This window comes from Eschrichtius robustus, chromosome 12, assembly GCF_028021215.1.
Source record: "Eschrichtius robustus isolate mEscRob2 chromosome 12, mEscRob2.pri, whole genome shotgun sequence".
In the NCBI taxonomy this organism is placed as follows: Eukaryota; Metazoa; Chordata; class Mammalia; order Artiodactyla; family Eschrichtiidae; genus Eschrichtius; species Eschrichtius robustus.
This window is the reverse complement of record NC_090835.1, coordinates 82,803,163-82,819,415: the sequence shown is the minus strand read 5'-3', so window position 1 is coordinate 82,819,415 and position 16,253 is coordinate 82,803,163. Positions and strand designations below refer to the sequence as shown.

The window sequence follows — 16,253 nt, the reverse complement described above, 5'->3', positions numbered from 1 at the left end:
GGCCATAGATTTCTTTTGACTTCCTGGAGCTCATCTCATATTTCTTTTCCATATTATTTCAGCATTGGTCACTCTGGGTACGTGGTGTCCACTTATACCAACCTTAGCTCAGTGTGGTCTGTAAGAAGGAGAATCTGACAAAATGAGTCTCTAGAAGGACAATTTTGTTATGAACTGGTCTTAATAGATCCTGGTCGAAATCAGGGCCATGTCAAGCATGGCAAGTCCCAGTCACTGCCACAAGCCAGACTTGGCCTTAAGAAGGTTTAGGGAGCTGGTAGGCATCCTGAGTTCTTTGTCCCTCTCACTTGTGCCTAGCCATTTGTCAACTGGGTCTGATTACACTTGAGCCCTGGGGCAATTACATTTTAATAGCACCAGAGAGGAGAGGATGGTGCTTCCCGGGTTTTTAAAAAGTCTTGGCCAAATGGATTGCTCTATATTTTATTTGCACTGAATTGTACCATTCAAATTTTATTTCTGATTTGATTCATCCATAAGTACAACCTAAAACTATAAAAAATCAGGATGGACAGAGATCCCTGAGACTGTTTTACCACTAGAGTCAAATACAGCCGTTAAGTAAGAGCAAATAGTTGCCATTAACTTTAATTATGGCTATTCATTTGATGTATATTCCGAAACAAAATTTTAATTTCAAATTGCTCTTGTGTTATTAGTTAGCACGCTTCTGAGGAACCTGTCTTGTCCATGGATCAGATTTGTTCATGAACTGCAAACTAATTTGAACAGCCACATAAACCAAGCATGATAAAGGAACAGTTGTGGCATAAAGAAAACAAAATCAAGTCATGCAGCTAAAGATTTTCTTCCCCACATTATTTATTGAATTAACAGCAAGTTATAGTATTATACTATATTTACACATATGGTATAAATGCACATCTGTGTAAGTATATATATATATATTTTATGTAGATGTGCATCTGTATTATATATGTACATATATAGGATTGAGGTGAATATTTCAGTATAAACCATTTTTATTAGGCAGACGGCTTTTATTAATTAAAGAGTCTTTGAATCAGAATACCTTGGTATCTCCACTTTTGAATAATATGAGTTGGGCAAGGAACAGGAAGTCACAGAGGGTTGCTGGAATGTTTAGTAAGGTTGGATACCCTGACTCCTTGGAGAGGATTCCTAGTCCTCCAAGGAGCAGCTTTCATGGTCATCTGTGCTCCCGCCATCCTCTGTCTGAATGGAGTAGGTAGGTGGCGAGAGCCAGGCCTGTTCCCATTCCTGGGCTGTCACAGTGAGGACTTGAGGTTCCAGGCGGAGCCGAAGCTCACACTGGTCTTCCATGGTGGTGTCCCGTGCAGCTATATTGGGTTGTGTGCATTGGGCATGATTGCGGATATCCTCTGTGTGAAGTCTGCACCACCACTAGGAAGTTGAGGAGGCTACCATGGTGTCCGCAGACCAACAGCCCAACGGCAGTGACGTAGCTGCGGCTGACACCTCCAAAGGCTCCAAGCAGGAGAGTGCCAGTTACATGTTGATTAGTTTGTTACTTTCGCTTAATTGTCTTCTTCGGACCATGGGGCCTTATAGGTCTCTGTGATTGGGATAATTTACATAAAATACCTTTAAATCCAAGAAGAGAAGCCCTCACAGTCTATGTGGACACATATTCCTGGAATGAAGAACACAAAACCCATGAGGAGGTTGTGAATACAGAAGTTTCATTTTATTATAGGGAAACTGCTCGACCCTCCTCCAGGTCCACCGAGTTTCCTGTCAGGCTTTGGGGGGTGGGCATGTTTGGGGGGACCCTGCTCCTTTCCCTGCTGGCCTCCCATCTGGAGTCCTGCTCCGCTGACAGTTGGCTGGCTTTCACTCATTCCTTGACCGCTTCTAAGTAGACCGTCTTTTGTATGGTTAGTGTGCAGCCCTACCACATCCCCCCAGAGGGGAAGTTTTTAAAAAATCACAGTTATCTTCATTTCCTCCATTTGGCTCCTTGCTGTGTGATTTAAGATGCCTGACTCATCTTTGACCCAGCCGAGAATGGCAGAGGGCAGAACCCAGGCATTCTGGCTCCTGGCTGTGACTCTCTCCACTAGAGTGTGCTGCCCGCTCAATAATCATGGGCCACTGACCAACAAGGGTCGGGGGTGCCAGGCAGTGGTGCAGGAGAAAATTTCTCACTGGTCCCCATGCCAAAGAAAAAAGTCCCGCACATATAATATTTCTTGACTCTTGCCTTTCTCTTCTTTACCCAGGCAAGTTTTGTCTTTGTTCAGCAGTGTCTTTACAGAATGCAGCTTCTTTGGAAAGCTCATGGCCAGAGTTTAGGGCTTCGGGTTTTAATCAGTGGCTGGCTGGCTGTTTTACCTGGGGCATGGAATTCTAAATTCTCCACGCCTCCGTGGCTGCATCTATACAACGAGGTTAAGAATACTTACTGATCTCTTGGAATTGTGGTACAAAACACCCAAACATCTTCAAGTGTGATTAGCATGCCATGTTGTTTTATTACACATTTTCTCAGTAGATTATTTCTCTAGAATGTTTCCTTTTTTCCTGGAAGGTGGTCAATCTCAGGTGCCTTGAATTCCATATACCCGTCATAACTTGTCTAAAAGAGTCTCATTCTACTTTCCTTGACTAGCTTTTGTAAGATAACAGATTCATGATAACATGACGTATATGATATATGGGTCCCCTGATTGAAACTTCATATCACTTAAGCAATTGTTACCCACAGAATAAGGTAACCTTGCTCATTTAAGAATCTTTCTTAAGGAGATTGGTTCTAAAGCCTTTCTAAAGCCCCTTAGACTTCTGCCCAAGGAGCCACTTACAAAACAGACCACAAGTGAAGTCCTTGTGTGCTACGGTTTGTGGTAGGATCCCGGAGGGGCAATATTTGGTGTGATAAACTATCATGAACGGCAGTGGTGAACTGCAGCTTCTACACCATGCTTGCGAACGGGTCTGACTATAAAACAAGCGTTCCTTCATATTGTCAAACTTGGAGTCAAATCCAGAGAGCCCATTTTTCAGTCTCTGTGATTGGATTCACTAGCACTCCTGTCTCTGACTTACACAGCCAGTTTCCCACTGCCTCTGTCCCTGTTGGTTTTTTCCCAGGGATGTTTTAGTTCGTGGCGAACTATTTTTATTTTTTAGTTACATTCACGCTATGAAATAATTAGTCAGCTAATTAATCTGGTTTACAAGCTTTGTAGGATTCTTCAGCTGTCAGTCAGGCCCAGGCCCGAGGCCTACATCTAGTCTCAGCTCTCTTGCTCATGTGATTCCCGTTGCCATGGCTACCGGCTACATCTGCTGACACCCCACTCTCTATTTATTGCTTAATTAAGAATTTCACGCTCTGCCCTTATCTGCCTCTAAGAACAAGCGCATACTGTTAAGAAATTCCGAATTTACGCCCGGGCACAAGGAAAGCCTTTCTTGCGGGCTTGGCTGGATGGAGCCTCTCTAACGATCTTCTCGGCATCCCAGCCGCCACCCTTCAATCAAAAATCATTAAATGGGGCAGAGATAATGAGCATGCAGCGTATCAAAAGCAGGATGTTTGCTTGGTCCAAAGGAGGAAAAGCTGCTAGGCCCCATGCTCTGCTCCACTTCAAAGGGAGATGAGACCCCCTCATCACTGGGGCCTGATAAAGCCTCATTTGTTCTGGGCTTGACTTATGCAAAAGGTCTGGTATGTCAGAGTCCCATCTCACAGACGTGGGCTCCCCCCACCTCTTGCCTCCACCTCCACCGGCCCGGCCCCCTCCCCCGCCTTCCGCACGCTCGTGTGTCAGCACTTAGGCAGCTGGGTCCCCCAAAGCATCAGGCGGAGCGTGTAATCACTGACTCCGCGCTGACAATGGCCACTTGTAGGGGGGTGGCCAGGAGGAGGTCTTCATCACAATAGGGACACAATTATTGCAGCTGCTAGGGAGGGCTACGCTTCTTCCTGTGGAAACGCAATAGGACTTGCCCAAAACAGGAGGACAAGGCTGGGGGAGGTGGTGGGGGTGAGGAGGGGTGGAGAAAACACCCTTGAGTTGATAATTCATATTCTGACTCTTGGAAGCCTGATGCGGAACCGGTGGGGTCCCAGCAGCTGTTCCTGCACAGTTCTCTTCTAATAATTGTACATTCTGTCCGGGGTCAACTTACTTTTGACCCTGTCCTTTTATATTGGGAAGAGGCTCTTTAGGGCAAACTGTTGGGTAGTGGCAGTGTGCATTAAACACTCACAGCCCCCTTCCCCTTGCTTTATCCCCTACCCAACCAGCAGCCGGTGGGTGATAAATTCCTATCAGATGCCGAGCCATTCACACTCGCCCCCTGGCCCAAGTTCACACAGCAGAGATGCAGCCGAGCTGGGATATTGTGTGAGGCGGCAGCTGAGAAAGTCCGCCTGCTAGGCTTGGAGGCTCTCGTGTACCACCTTCTTCTGATCAGACTGAAAAAAAAAGACACGTCTAGCCAGGCTGGTCAATGCTTGTTTCCAAATGTCCCCCTCACCAGGATAAAGGCAGGCTGTTTGGCATGAAGCCGGGGCTGTTGTCTATGAGGGCAAGTGGGCTGTGGATAGAAAGACAGATGGACTTTATTGTCTCAGAAAAGAACTCAAGTCACATCACCCAGAAGGCTCAGAAAAGATGCTGTTAACTTGGGAGATCCTGAAAATAAGGCATGTTTTCCTAAGTTGGCAGTGAGGCGAGCAGGGATTCGGCCCAGGTTTCTCTTTTCTCAAAGCGCTAAGGCACTGGGATGGAGCAGGCTGCCGCCTAGACCCTTCTGTTCTTCAGCTGGTCTAGGAGACCCCATGCAACTCCTTGAGAAGGAATCTTGTTAGGTTCTAATGAGAGAGGACTCAGCTGGCTCCCCAGAGCTCTTTGGGAGGATTTTATGAGCAGAGCAGAATCATAATCCTTTGAAAATCTGCAGCCATTCCCATGCCGAGGCCCTCTAAGGCAATCTATAGCATTCTAGTTAATAAATTAATTTACATTCTTATAGAAAACTCATTCCCCAAAGATCCCCAAGGATTGGTACCGGTAATACAGAGAGCTGACTTCAGGGAAATGCACGACAAACCTTTATGGCAAAAATATAGAGAACGGAACAGGAGCTGCGCATGTGCAAAGGGATTTTGCCTCTCAATTACAAGCAACTTCTCCAAAAGGAGAAGGAAGGAAGAAATGGAGAAAAGGAAAGAAAGAAGGAAGGAAGGAAAACTCAGGAGTCAGAATCAGATACTTTTTCAAGGAATCACTCAAGGTTAAGGAGCTAATTCTCAGCGATGCTGGTGGCCGGCCTCCGTTCACACAGGTCACGGGTGGTGTAACCGGTATCCCGACTTGGCTTTTCTGACTCTATTTCAGTGTTTTTTCTAGTATACTAGTGTTTTGTTTTGTTTTGTTTTAATCTAAGCTTATGTACATACCCACCCTTGCAAACCAGTTCTTCTTTCTCCTGTTTGTGGGAAAAAGCTGTACGTGTTAACTCCTCTGTGCTTCTTGAACTTTACATATTTGAGTATCGCCTTCACACTTTGTCACATCCTTATGTCTCCTGTGCTATTACTTACTTGATATTTTTCTTACATCAATTCCCACACTGCCTTATTTTTAAAACCTGTCTTTTTTTTAAGCAATATTATCCATAAAATCATGGGTTTAATGACGTACTTGCTTTCTCTAAAACACGTTAACATTCATAACTATTAAAATAAAACTTTTATACTACTAAAATGATCACATTACATTTTATATTTTGGGAGTATACTTTGGTTTTCAAATTTTTGGTATAATTGATGAAAAGTAAGAATTGTGAATATAAGGATCTCTCTCTCTCTCTTTTTTTTTAACCTGGGTTCCTTTCCTCACTTGCTAAGAATACCTGTCACTTGCTAAGAGAAACTTTTACTCACAGGTTTTTTACCTGTGAGTAAAAACCACATTTTTAAGAGTAGAGTAATGGAAAAGTTTGTAAAATTCCTTCAAGAAGTGCTTTCTAAGTGTGCCTCATGGGCAAACAGCTGGAATGCTTGCTCCCAGGTCCCCCGCCCCCGGAAGTTCTGGTTCTGTAGATCTGTGCAGGGCTCAGGAATCACACACGCCCTGTGCAAGCATGGCAAACCTTGCTCTGAGTCAGAATAACAATTGTTATTGTTCTCTGAGTTAATTAAGAAGGTTTAATTGAGCTAACTCTCAGGACTGGTTAAGGCAGATGTATCTCTCAGCATCTTGATCAAGTTCTTTTACTCTTAAAAAAATTATACCTTTTTATGAATGAATGTTATTGGGAATAATAGAAGACTCACAAGTGTTGGAAGGATTTTCATATCATATTTCTGTGAAGGTCTTGAAAAGATCCTGGGTGACGAGGTCAAGGTCACTCAGTGGCTGTCTCCGAGAGGCTGGAATCAGACGAGAGTGGTCCTGCGAATCAAGCTTTAGCTGCCCAGGGACCAGTTGACAAGAAAGCCTTCTCTGTGGCTGAGTGAATGAGGCTCATTTCTGGGGAGCAAGAACTGAACAGGGAGGGAGAAACAGAGCAGGCGGGTGCAGGAGTGTGAGAAGAGGTGGAGGTCGAGGACAGGGCAGGTGAAGATGAAAATGCAAAGAGAGGACCAACCCAAGAGCTGGCCCATGAAGATGGCACTGGAACTGGGTCCAGGGCCGAAAGAGAGGGAGAGCAGGCACGAGTCAGGTGAGACTGGAAGAAACTCACAGACACAGAAGCAGTTGCTGTTTCCCGTTCTCTCCACGTGTAGTTAGTAGCTGACTCACGCTAGATAAATGTGAGCTGAGCGAGAGGTCCTAATACGTGTACAGTCCTCAGTGGCAAGGTGAGCATGGGGATAGAGTGAAGAAGAAAACAGGCAAGGGATCTATCTATTACTAAGATACCAGCTGGTTTTTCTTTTTAGGTAAGCAGGTACTCTCTCCCTCCAAAACTCCAAGAGAAAATGGCACCTGCCCTGGGAGAGAATCAATTAATTTTTCTCTTCCCTAGGGCCCTCGTGAGGACAAAATTTGCCAACACATCACTCTGGCAGGCACGAGAATCAGGTCTACATGAGTAACTCTCTTTTCTCTCACCGGGAGCCATTTTCTTACATGTTTCTCTCTTTCTCCTAGATGTCTGTGTTTATAGCAAGCTTAGATCATGTAGCACTCATCAGAATAATTTGGCTATAATTGACCCAAAGGTTTCTTTTCTTTTTGAGGACCAACCAGATATTCTTACAATCTGGAAGGATCAACGGCAGTGAGGCTCCACTGATAAACAAAGGAGATTAACCATTCTCATATTACAAATACAAAATCAGAAATCATAAGCACTGAGAAAGCATATGTACAATATCACAGCTTGTGTTAGGCTCTTAAACTCTTCCTGAGTCAATACCTTTATTCTCAAATGATTTTTATCCCTCTTGGTATTTCTCCAAATTGGAAATGACACTGCATTTACGCTGTCTTTTATAGGGTCAAAGCACTTAGCAAACTTCGGCGGATCTGGTTAAGTTGCTTACAACTCTGAATACTAGGGCTTATCGTGATTAGGTGCAGCTGTCAAAAGAGTGAAAGCATATTTTTTGGGTTTTGTCAACTGGCTCCTAGAATAATGAGCCTGTCGTAATAACGGTATTGATGATGACTCACATGTATTGTTCATTTGAGCCAAGAGCTATGCTAAGCACGTTACCTGGATTTTCCATCTTTTCTTCCCAGTCACCCTATGATGTAAGGCAGTACGATGATTCCCATTTTCACAGGAAGTGAGTGAGGTTCAGAACTTGTCAGGTGCCCGCATCTAGGACCTGGAAAACCCAAGATTCAAATCCAGGCTGTTGGATTTCATCCACACACTTCCTGCCCACTCTCTGTGGTCTCTCTCCACCTAGAAGCGGTGTTTGGGAAGAAACAGCCCTCTGAGCCAGCTCCCACGCTCAGAACCAGCCCGCAGGGGGCATGTGGTATAGGAAATCAGACTTTTCTAATTTTTCCTGCTTTCGGTGATGTTGCTTCATTTCCTGTGATGCTGAAACTGCTTCTCTTCTCAGATTGAATGATGTTCACACACCTGCTTTAATAAAGTGAACAACAGGTTTCCAAAGCATGTTTTAGTTTCAGCGTCTGCTTTGGGGAAGAGGTTGCTCTGGAGGTGGGAGCCATTTGTGCACGTGTAGAGGCTGAACAAAGTCAGAGTTCACCCAGATCAGAAGCCACCGGTGCCGAGGTGCAGGCGTGACAGCTCGCTGCTCCAGGGAGCCTTGGTTCACCAGGAACAGGGCCTGGGTAAGGGCTTTAATGGATGAAGGAAAGTGGGACAGCCTGTACTGGGGCTCCGGTATGTCCAGGGCTCGCCTTTTCAGTTTTCCGGGTAATCATCACTGCTGCCTGTGACGACTACGTAATCATCATAACTACAGTTCCTGATACTGTACTGGCTGGGGGTGTCCTTTTCGCCCAGGGGATTCTGGATACGCTGATTGTTTTCCCTTTACTTCAAATTCCCTCCTCTATATAGTGGGAAAAATGATGTTTCAGTCTAGTTGATCTACAACGTTTTGTTAGTTTCTGGTGTACAGCAAAGTGATTCAGTGATATATATGTATATATATATTCTTTCTCATATTCTTTTCCATTATGGCTTATCATAAGACATTGAATATAGTTCCCTGTGCTGTTCAGTAGGTCCTTGTTGTTTATCTATTTTATATATAGTAGTGTGTATCTGCTAATCCCAAACTCCTAGTTTATCCCTCCTCCCCACCTTCGGTAACCATAAGTTTGTTTTCTATATCTGTGAGTACAAGGATGATTTTTATAGCATCTTTAAATGAACTGACTTCCCTTTCCAAATGATTCTTGGAATTTTTAAAAAATTTACCTTTCTTAGAGTTTGACTCCCTTACAATATTTTATTCCTTTCTCTTGTACAAGGGTACTCTATTGTTACAGACTTCTGCGTGTTTTTAGATGTCATTTTGCCATATTCCCTTTCTCTTTTCTTTCTGATGGAACCTATCTTTTTTACCTTTTTGTCTTTTGGCTCCTTTAAAAGGGTTAATTCCTGCCTCCATTTGTTTAATTTGTCAAAATTGCCAGTTAAGTTCTGGCATCCAGAGTAGAGCAGTATAAATTTAGGATTTCTGATTGGTCCATGAAAATTAAGTATCTACATGTCCAACAATGTCTAGTGTCTTAAGGTACAGGAGAAAAGTCCCTCCCTCAAAGATTTAAAGACAGAGCTAAGGACTGAGGCAATCCTAAATTCACCACAGTTGATGCACAGTGGTATTTGCTCAATTGAAAGAGAGCTTGGGATAAGTATCACTGCATGGTTTTAGAAATGCTTTTAAACTTTAGAAAATGCATAGATCAGTGTGAGCAGAAGTGGATGAGTTAGACATGATAGAAAAAAAGAGATGTTAAGCTGGTGGCTTTATTATTAATTACTTTTATTATTTAAGTTAGAAAAGTGGGTGAAATTTGCAATAGTATAAAGAAACAATATAAGTAAAGCTTTGGAAGTGATGATAAAGTAGAGCACATAAAGAACATGTTGGCCATTCTACCTGGTCAAAAAAGTGTGTACAGTGGGAGGAGAAAGCCACAGACTCATGCATTTTATAATGGGAAAGAATTTTAAATTGAAATATAGTTGATTTACAATATTATGTTAGTTTCGGGTATAGTTTCAGCATAGTGATTCTGTATTTCTGCAGGTGATACTCCATTATAGTTTATTACAGAAAAATTTTAAATGAGAATAACGAACAAGATAAGAATAGAATCAGAGAGGTCTCATCATGGGTGTTTTGGGGGATTATTTTCTTTGTAATGTTCTGAAGCTTATGCTTTGTAATTAGAAAGAATGATCCTAGGTCTGCTCCATTCTGTGATAGAGGAAAGGGTTTAGGGTTCCAGGGAGAGGCAAATGGAGAGCATGGGTGGGACCAAGGCCCCAAGGCAGCAACCTTCAGCATCATTGGGTCCTTCGGTGGTGGGAGGTGCTGGCCTCCATGGCATCAAATAAAGCAGAAAGGTAATTAACCACTAAGAGACAAGGTGTTACTGAAAAGTGGAGTTGGCGCACCTGATTACTAATTAATCAGGTGTGAGAGGACCTTGTAGATGCATTCACTATTTAATTACAGCAGCCTCTCTTGGCAAAGGAGCATATGTTCCCAGCTTAATCTACTGGTTTATACTGACATCAAATTGTCATTATCAGAAAGAATCAGGCCTGTTGATTATTTCCACTAATTTATTGAACACTTAAAATTAATGAACCCCAGGCCTTTTAAATGTGCTCAGTTGGTTTGGAAGATGGGAGGAGAAAGCGGGGTGGGGAAAAGCCTTCATTAAAAGGACAATTTGTTTGGATAAAGGTAAAGCAAATACATTTCATGGGTGATCTGAACTCTACTGGTGAAAAATACATGAATTCTAAGAGCTGAGCCTTCAAACCGTTCGAGGGGAAATAGGATATGAGGGGTGTCCTGCTCGCCAACACTGGCCTCCAAAGAACATACGGTGAAACAATTTTTTCCCTAATTATTTATGTGCCAGTTTTTTTGGAAAGCTCACTGCAATTAAGTTTACAAATAAAAACAATCAAAATCAAATATTAGAAATCAATTGTTAGACTAACTAACAAGGACTTCATTTTTTTATTTTGAAAATTTAGTTAAGTTGGGCAGAATTTAGCACAAAGCCATAGTTCTCACATATGAATCTCTTTCGTATTAAGATAATCTTTGTGTCACATCCAAGTTATGGTTTTTTTGTGTTCAGTTTCAGGTGAAGGCCAAGTTCAAGTAATTCTCCAGGTGAGGGAAGGTGTGGCGCCAACTATTTCAGGTGAGTATTAACTCATCAAATAGAATTGCCTGGTACAGCAGAATGTCCTCCAGTCGTTTTATAAATTCCTCCCATCATACTGTCTGTAGGGCAAGTACCATACAGCCCTAATGCTTTTATGTCTGCAACTCCTTATTGTGTCACCCTTACGGCTAAAATATACATCTGCATGTCAAAGAAAGATATAAGAATCGGTGCATTTCAAAACATAGGAAAGTAAGAATTACAACATGTAAATAAGCACATTTCATGAATTATGGACCATATGTGCACACAGGAGTCCAGATCTGCAGATGAGCCATTAGGCCCCCACCAAATGGAAAGAAAAATTCAAGGTATCTCAAAACTGTAATTGTTCCCAGTAATTTCAGGAAATCAGGGTAAACAAATCCTCCCCATAAGTCAGATGGTTCTGTGAAATCTTTCTAACTCATAAAAGCTAAACTCTCAAAGACTAAATGACTCATAAGCACCTTCTAATATATTTCATTGTTTGGTTTTGTTTACCCTGTGTCTGTTTAACTATACATTTGCAGCCGGGATAAATCTTTTCAAAGGCTGAGTTTTCCTTTGATTTCCAGTGGCATTTTTGTGTTATGTCAGAGAAGAGCTCGGGCTAATCAGAAAATGATCTAATTTCTCCATTTAAATTAATAAATAAATGAGGTTAAGGTATAGGACTAAAACTGTATGTAAACTAGAAGTACCGACGATGACCCCTTCATGCTTATTGGACCAAGAAGAAAGGGATTCTTTGTTTTTATATCTGTTTCTGAGCTGCCATAGCCTTTGCTCTTTCTGTCCCTGGTTCTTTATCACTTTTTTCCTTTAGGTGACTCAAAATGCTTTGTCTGTTGAATGCCTCTCATGTGAGGTGTGGGAGGTGACAACAGTGAACAAGACAGAATGGTCTTTGACTTCATGGGGTCTTATGGTCACTGGGGAATGTCAGTCAAATGACTAAATAATCAAGGAATATGTTTCCTTTAAAATAACTGTTACCAAAGAAAAGTATCTTACAATTCTCTCCTCTCTGGATGTCCTGTGTTCAAATTCCCCCGAGAAGAGATACGTTTGGTTGGGTCAGCCCCTGTTTTGTAGAGAACCTACCTGTTGGGGGAGCTCTCATGTCAGGCCCCCTCAGAGGATACTGGACCATCTGTGGGTGGCCATTCCTGGGTGCGGCAGCTTTCGTCAGCATGACGTGCCTCTCAGCACTTAGTGCGAAGATTTCTGTATTAAGGACTCTTTAGAAGGACACTGTGGGTGGCTGGCATCCGGGGCTTTTCAGCAGGGGTCAGTGTAACTGGGAGATGCTTCACTTGGCCTGTCAATTACAACATGCTGAATAAATAGAAAACTGATGCTTCATAGAGTTGTAGAATTTTAATAAGGGAAGGAACCTCACAAGCTGTCCTATCCAATTGCCTCATTTTACAAATGAGGGCATGGAAGCCTAATCATTAAATAGTTTACTTAGTCACATCAGTAATCAGTGGTTGAGGCTGGATGAGAACTCAGGTTTCCAACTCAGTCCAGTGTTCTTTCTGTTATGCCATGTAAACCCTAATGTATTCAAATTACCTTTTTGGCATATATTAACTTATGAGTTAGATTAAAATTAATTTTATATATATATATATAGCCAATTTTCCTATCTTATACATGTTGGGACAGAAAACTCCTAAGACCCAGGGAGTTACAGAACTAGTACATTACCATTTGTTATATTCAAATATTTATTATTAATATGGTTCTAAGACATTGCTTGACTTCTATCGTGTGGGGTGTAAGTGCTAATGTCAAAATATAAATATGGCACGCATTTTGTTTAATGGAGAGCTCTATGAAAAGCAGTACAATTTTTGCAATATCAAAAATTCTTTGACAAAACAAGAATGGAATAAATAATGGAGTTCCATCTATATGTTGACCCATTCAGAGATTCAATGAATATGTAATGCAGAAAAAACATTTTGGGTTGAGGTGTTCTGCTATAGGGCCTTTTAGCTCACTCAGTTAGTTGAGGGTTTATTCTGTGTACAAGATTGTGCTGGTCATTATGGGGACCTGGTAGACAGGATACTCCAGAGGCAGCAGAAATTAGGGTATATATGGGCCAATGTTGGAAAGAAGCAGAGGAGGTGGTGCTGATGAAAGTTGTTGTATGAGTGCTTAGTGGGTTTGGGGTAAGGATGTATGCTAATTTGGGTCAAGATGGTACCCAGGTTTCTGAAGACCCCAATGCAGGTTTTTCATGCTCCTCCAACACTGTGGCTCCATTGATTTCCTTTTGGTGTCCATGATGCGTTATAAAAGATGGAAGAGAGGAGGAGGGTGAAGCAACCCACCCTGGGGGAACACAAAAAATATTTCTGAAGAGCCTTTACCTCAACCATGTTGTCTTTTCAGTGGGGGCTAGTTGCAAATATTGTTGACAGTGAAATAAAAATATTCAGATGATCAGATACTCTGTTTGTAAATTTGCCATCCCTTTCCCCACAGATCAAGTTTATTTCCTTTTCTCTGGTCTCTGGATCTGTCAGCCTTTCTCCTGTTTAAACTCATCCCATCCCTTCTAACATCTTCTGAACTTTGTTTAGCAAATGACTCTTTGTCACCTCTCAATTAAAAAAATCAGATCAAAACAAAATTCATAGACCCTAAATCCTCCTGTAGTTTATATCACTCCTGCAAACTTCTCAAAATACTAGCCTCCTCTTGATGTGGAGCCATAGAATGCTGGGGTAGATGAAGGATTAAGGTGGAGAAGGCAATACTTGGCTCGCGTACCAAGTTGGAGACCATCTCAAGTGGTGGCTGTTGTTGACTGACAAATTTGAGAGGAAAGCAGGGTGAGGGCTCATCACAAAGGTTGGTCCTGACCAAAATTAATGGACTCCAGTTTCAAGATAAGTCTAGCTTATTTAATGACTGGGAAGACAGATCAAAGGCTGAGGATCTCAGATCTTAAAGCTGTTCATTCCTTAATGAGCTTTCTGCAGGATCAGACCCAGCGTCTTCCCTTCCTTACTTCCAGTGCATTCCTCAGTCCACTGTAATCCAAGTGGTTGCCACCTCCATCACTCCACTGGGACCCTCTTCATCTTGATCACTATGCTCTAGTTGTCACGTTCAATAGCCACTTCTTATTCCCTCTCTTATTGGAACTTCGCTATTAAGATCACTTCTACTCTCTGTACATTCTCTATTTCTTAGTCTTCCAAGACATTCCTCTCTTCTGGTTCTCCATGTATGCCTCTGCTAGCTTTAACTCTTTAGGCTTCTTTTCCTCCCCTCTTCTTTCTATATTAAAAATAGTCATCTAGAAGCTTGATTTTAACTGTATAGACATCTCATAATTCTGCAGGAGACTAAACATGTCCTTGTCCATTGAGGGTTCTTATTTTAAGGCAGGATGGTATAGAATGATCAAATTCATTCATCATAACGTTGCTTAGAATAGCTACCTTAAGATTTAGTTTGTTCAATTAAAGGCAGTTTCACCCTTCCCATAAATGAGAGTGAAGATGACAAAAGTGAAGAATGTTTGTTTCCAACATCTGTGATACAAAATTGAAGCAATGAAGGGTTTTTGGAGCTTGGAGTAGGGTTTTAAAGAAACTGGTCATTGCCTGTTTGAAATATCACTGGAAGTAAGAACATCTTTTTCTGGACCTTCTGGTGTTAGTGGCCACCTCAACAAATACCCCCACCCTATCCCCACCTGGGTATTTAAGGTATAGTATTGAAAAGGAGACAAAACTGGGAGGAAACTTAGAAAGGCATTATTGGTGTTTATAAACTATTTATATTTTTTATTTTATTTTAATTGAATTATAGTTTATTTACCATGTTGTGTTAGTTTCTGGTGTACAGCAAAGTGATTCAGTTATACATATATATATATATATATATATATATATATATATATATATATATATATATATATATATATTCTTTTTATATTCATATATATATTCTTTTTCATATTCTTTTGCACTATGGTTTATTACAGGATATTGAATAAATATAAAATATTTCTAAAGCCTCTTTCTGAGTAGGGTTTGTTGCAAAACGTTGCCTGGCTTCCATGGTGTGGGGTATATTTTGTGTTAATTAAATTGTCTAGGATTTCTTTTTCTTTTTTAAACATCTTTATTGGAGTATAATTGCTTTACAATGGTGTGTTACTTTCTGCTTTATAACCAAGTGAATCAGTTATACATATACATATGTCCCCATATCTCTTCCCTCTTTTGTCTCCCTCCCTCCCACCCTCCCTATCCCTAGGATTTCTACTTGACCACAATCCATGTACTTTTAAGTTATCCCGGGGCCCTAATTAGGCCATGACCACTGGAGAGTTGGGTTCAGGTAGACAGAATAGTCAGGTGTTCCCCGTGGTTCTGACCTTAGACATTTTGTCTTTCCACACTGTAGTCCCCCTGGAGCTCTCACAACCATCCTCAGATTTTCAAATACAGCCTCTGGGGTGATAATGCCAAAATCCATCTCTCAGACTTAGAGCTCTTTCCCATCCTTCAGATTCACAGCCATCCCCTGCTTGCTGTGTATCTCCACCTGGAGGCTTCAAAGACACCCCAAACTGTAAATGGCCCAAACTGAATTCGTCGATGTCTGTCTTAATGGGCATCTCCACCTGACACCACACCTGCTGGAAACCCAGGGCTTACCCTTGGCTCCTCCGTCTTTGTTACCCTTCCCACTCTGACCTGTGGTTATTCCTCTAGCCCTATCACTTGCCTCTTTCCAGCTCTGTGACTCAGCAACACCAAGCTGCTTATAGTTCTTCCACATGATCTCTCATTTCTTGCCATCGCGCGTGCTCACCCCTCCGGAGTGCAGACTCTCACCACACACAACCTCGCCCCCTTCACCTGGGTATGTCCCAAGCATTTACAGTGCAGCTCAGATCTCAGGTGCTTCTCTCCAGGAAGCCTCCCCTGGCAAGGTCTCACTCCCTCCCTTGGTCAGGTACTCCCTTTGGCGTTCTATCCCCCCAGTGTTTACTTACATACTTACACAATGCCAGTTCCTCCTTGGGGGCAAGCATGGCATTTTATTTCTTTTTGCATCACTGTTTTTTAGGACCGTTCTGATGGAGAGGGCACTCATTATTTATGCTTGTGAAATTAGCAAGTAATAGATGGGATTCCCTCCCTCATCATGTGAGTTCTTGAATCTCCTAGGAAATCTCCCTAGGCAGAAAAGAAAATATTTTTCATAGAACAAATACATTTGCCCTAAAAGAACCTAATGTCATTTATGGTTTAACTTGAACTTCTTAAGTGAATGCTGAATAAAAGAAGATCTGTACTGGAAGAAGAGAGTTTGGTCATCTGTGAATCTTTTCATCCTCCT

At 42.0% G+C, this 16,253-nt stretch overlaps 1 protein-coding gene across 1 annotated transcript in view; it reads left to right on the top strand.

The window, feature by feature from the left end:
• The window catches only part of PKHD1 (PKHD1 ciliary IPT domain containing fibrocystin/polyductin), a 432,444-nt gene that overhangs the window by 222,934 nt on the left and 193,257 nt on the right, over window positions 1-16,253 (top strand). Inside the window, exon 52 of the mRNA XM_068558204.1 lies at window positions 10,803-10,868. Within this exon, the coding sequence (XP_068414305.1) occupies window positions 10,803-10,868 (66 nt within the window). The remainder of the gene's footprint in view (window positions 1-10,802; window positions 10,869-16,253) is intronic.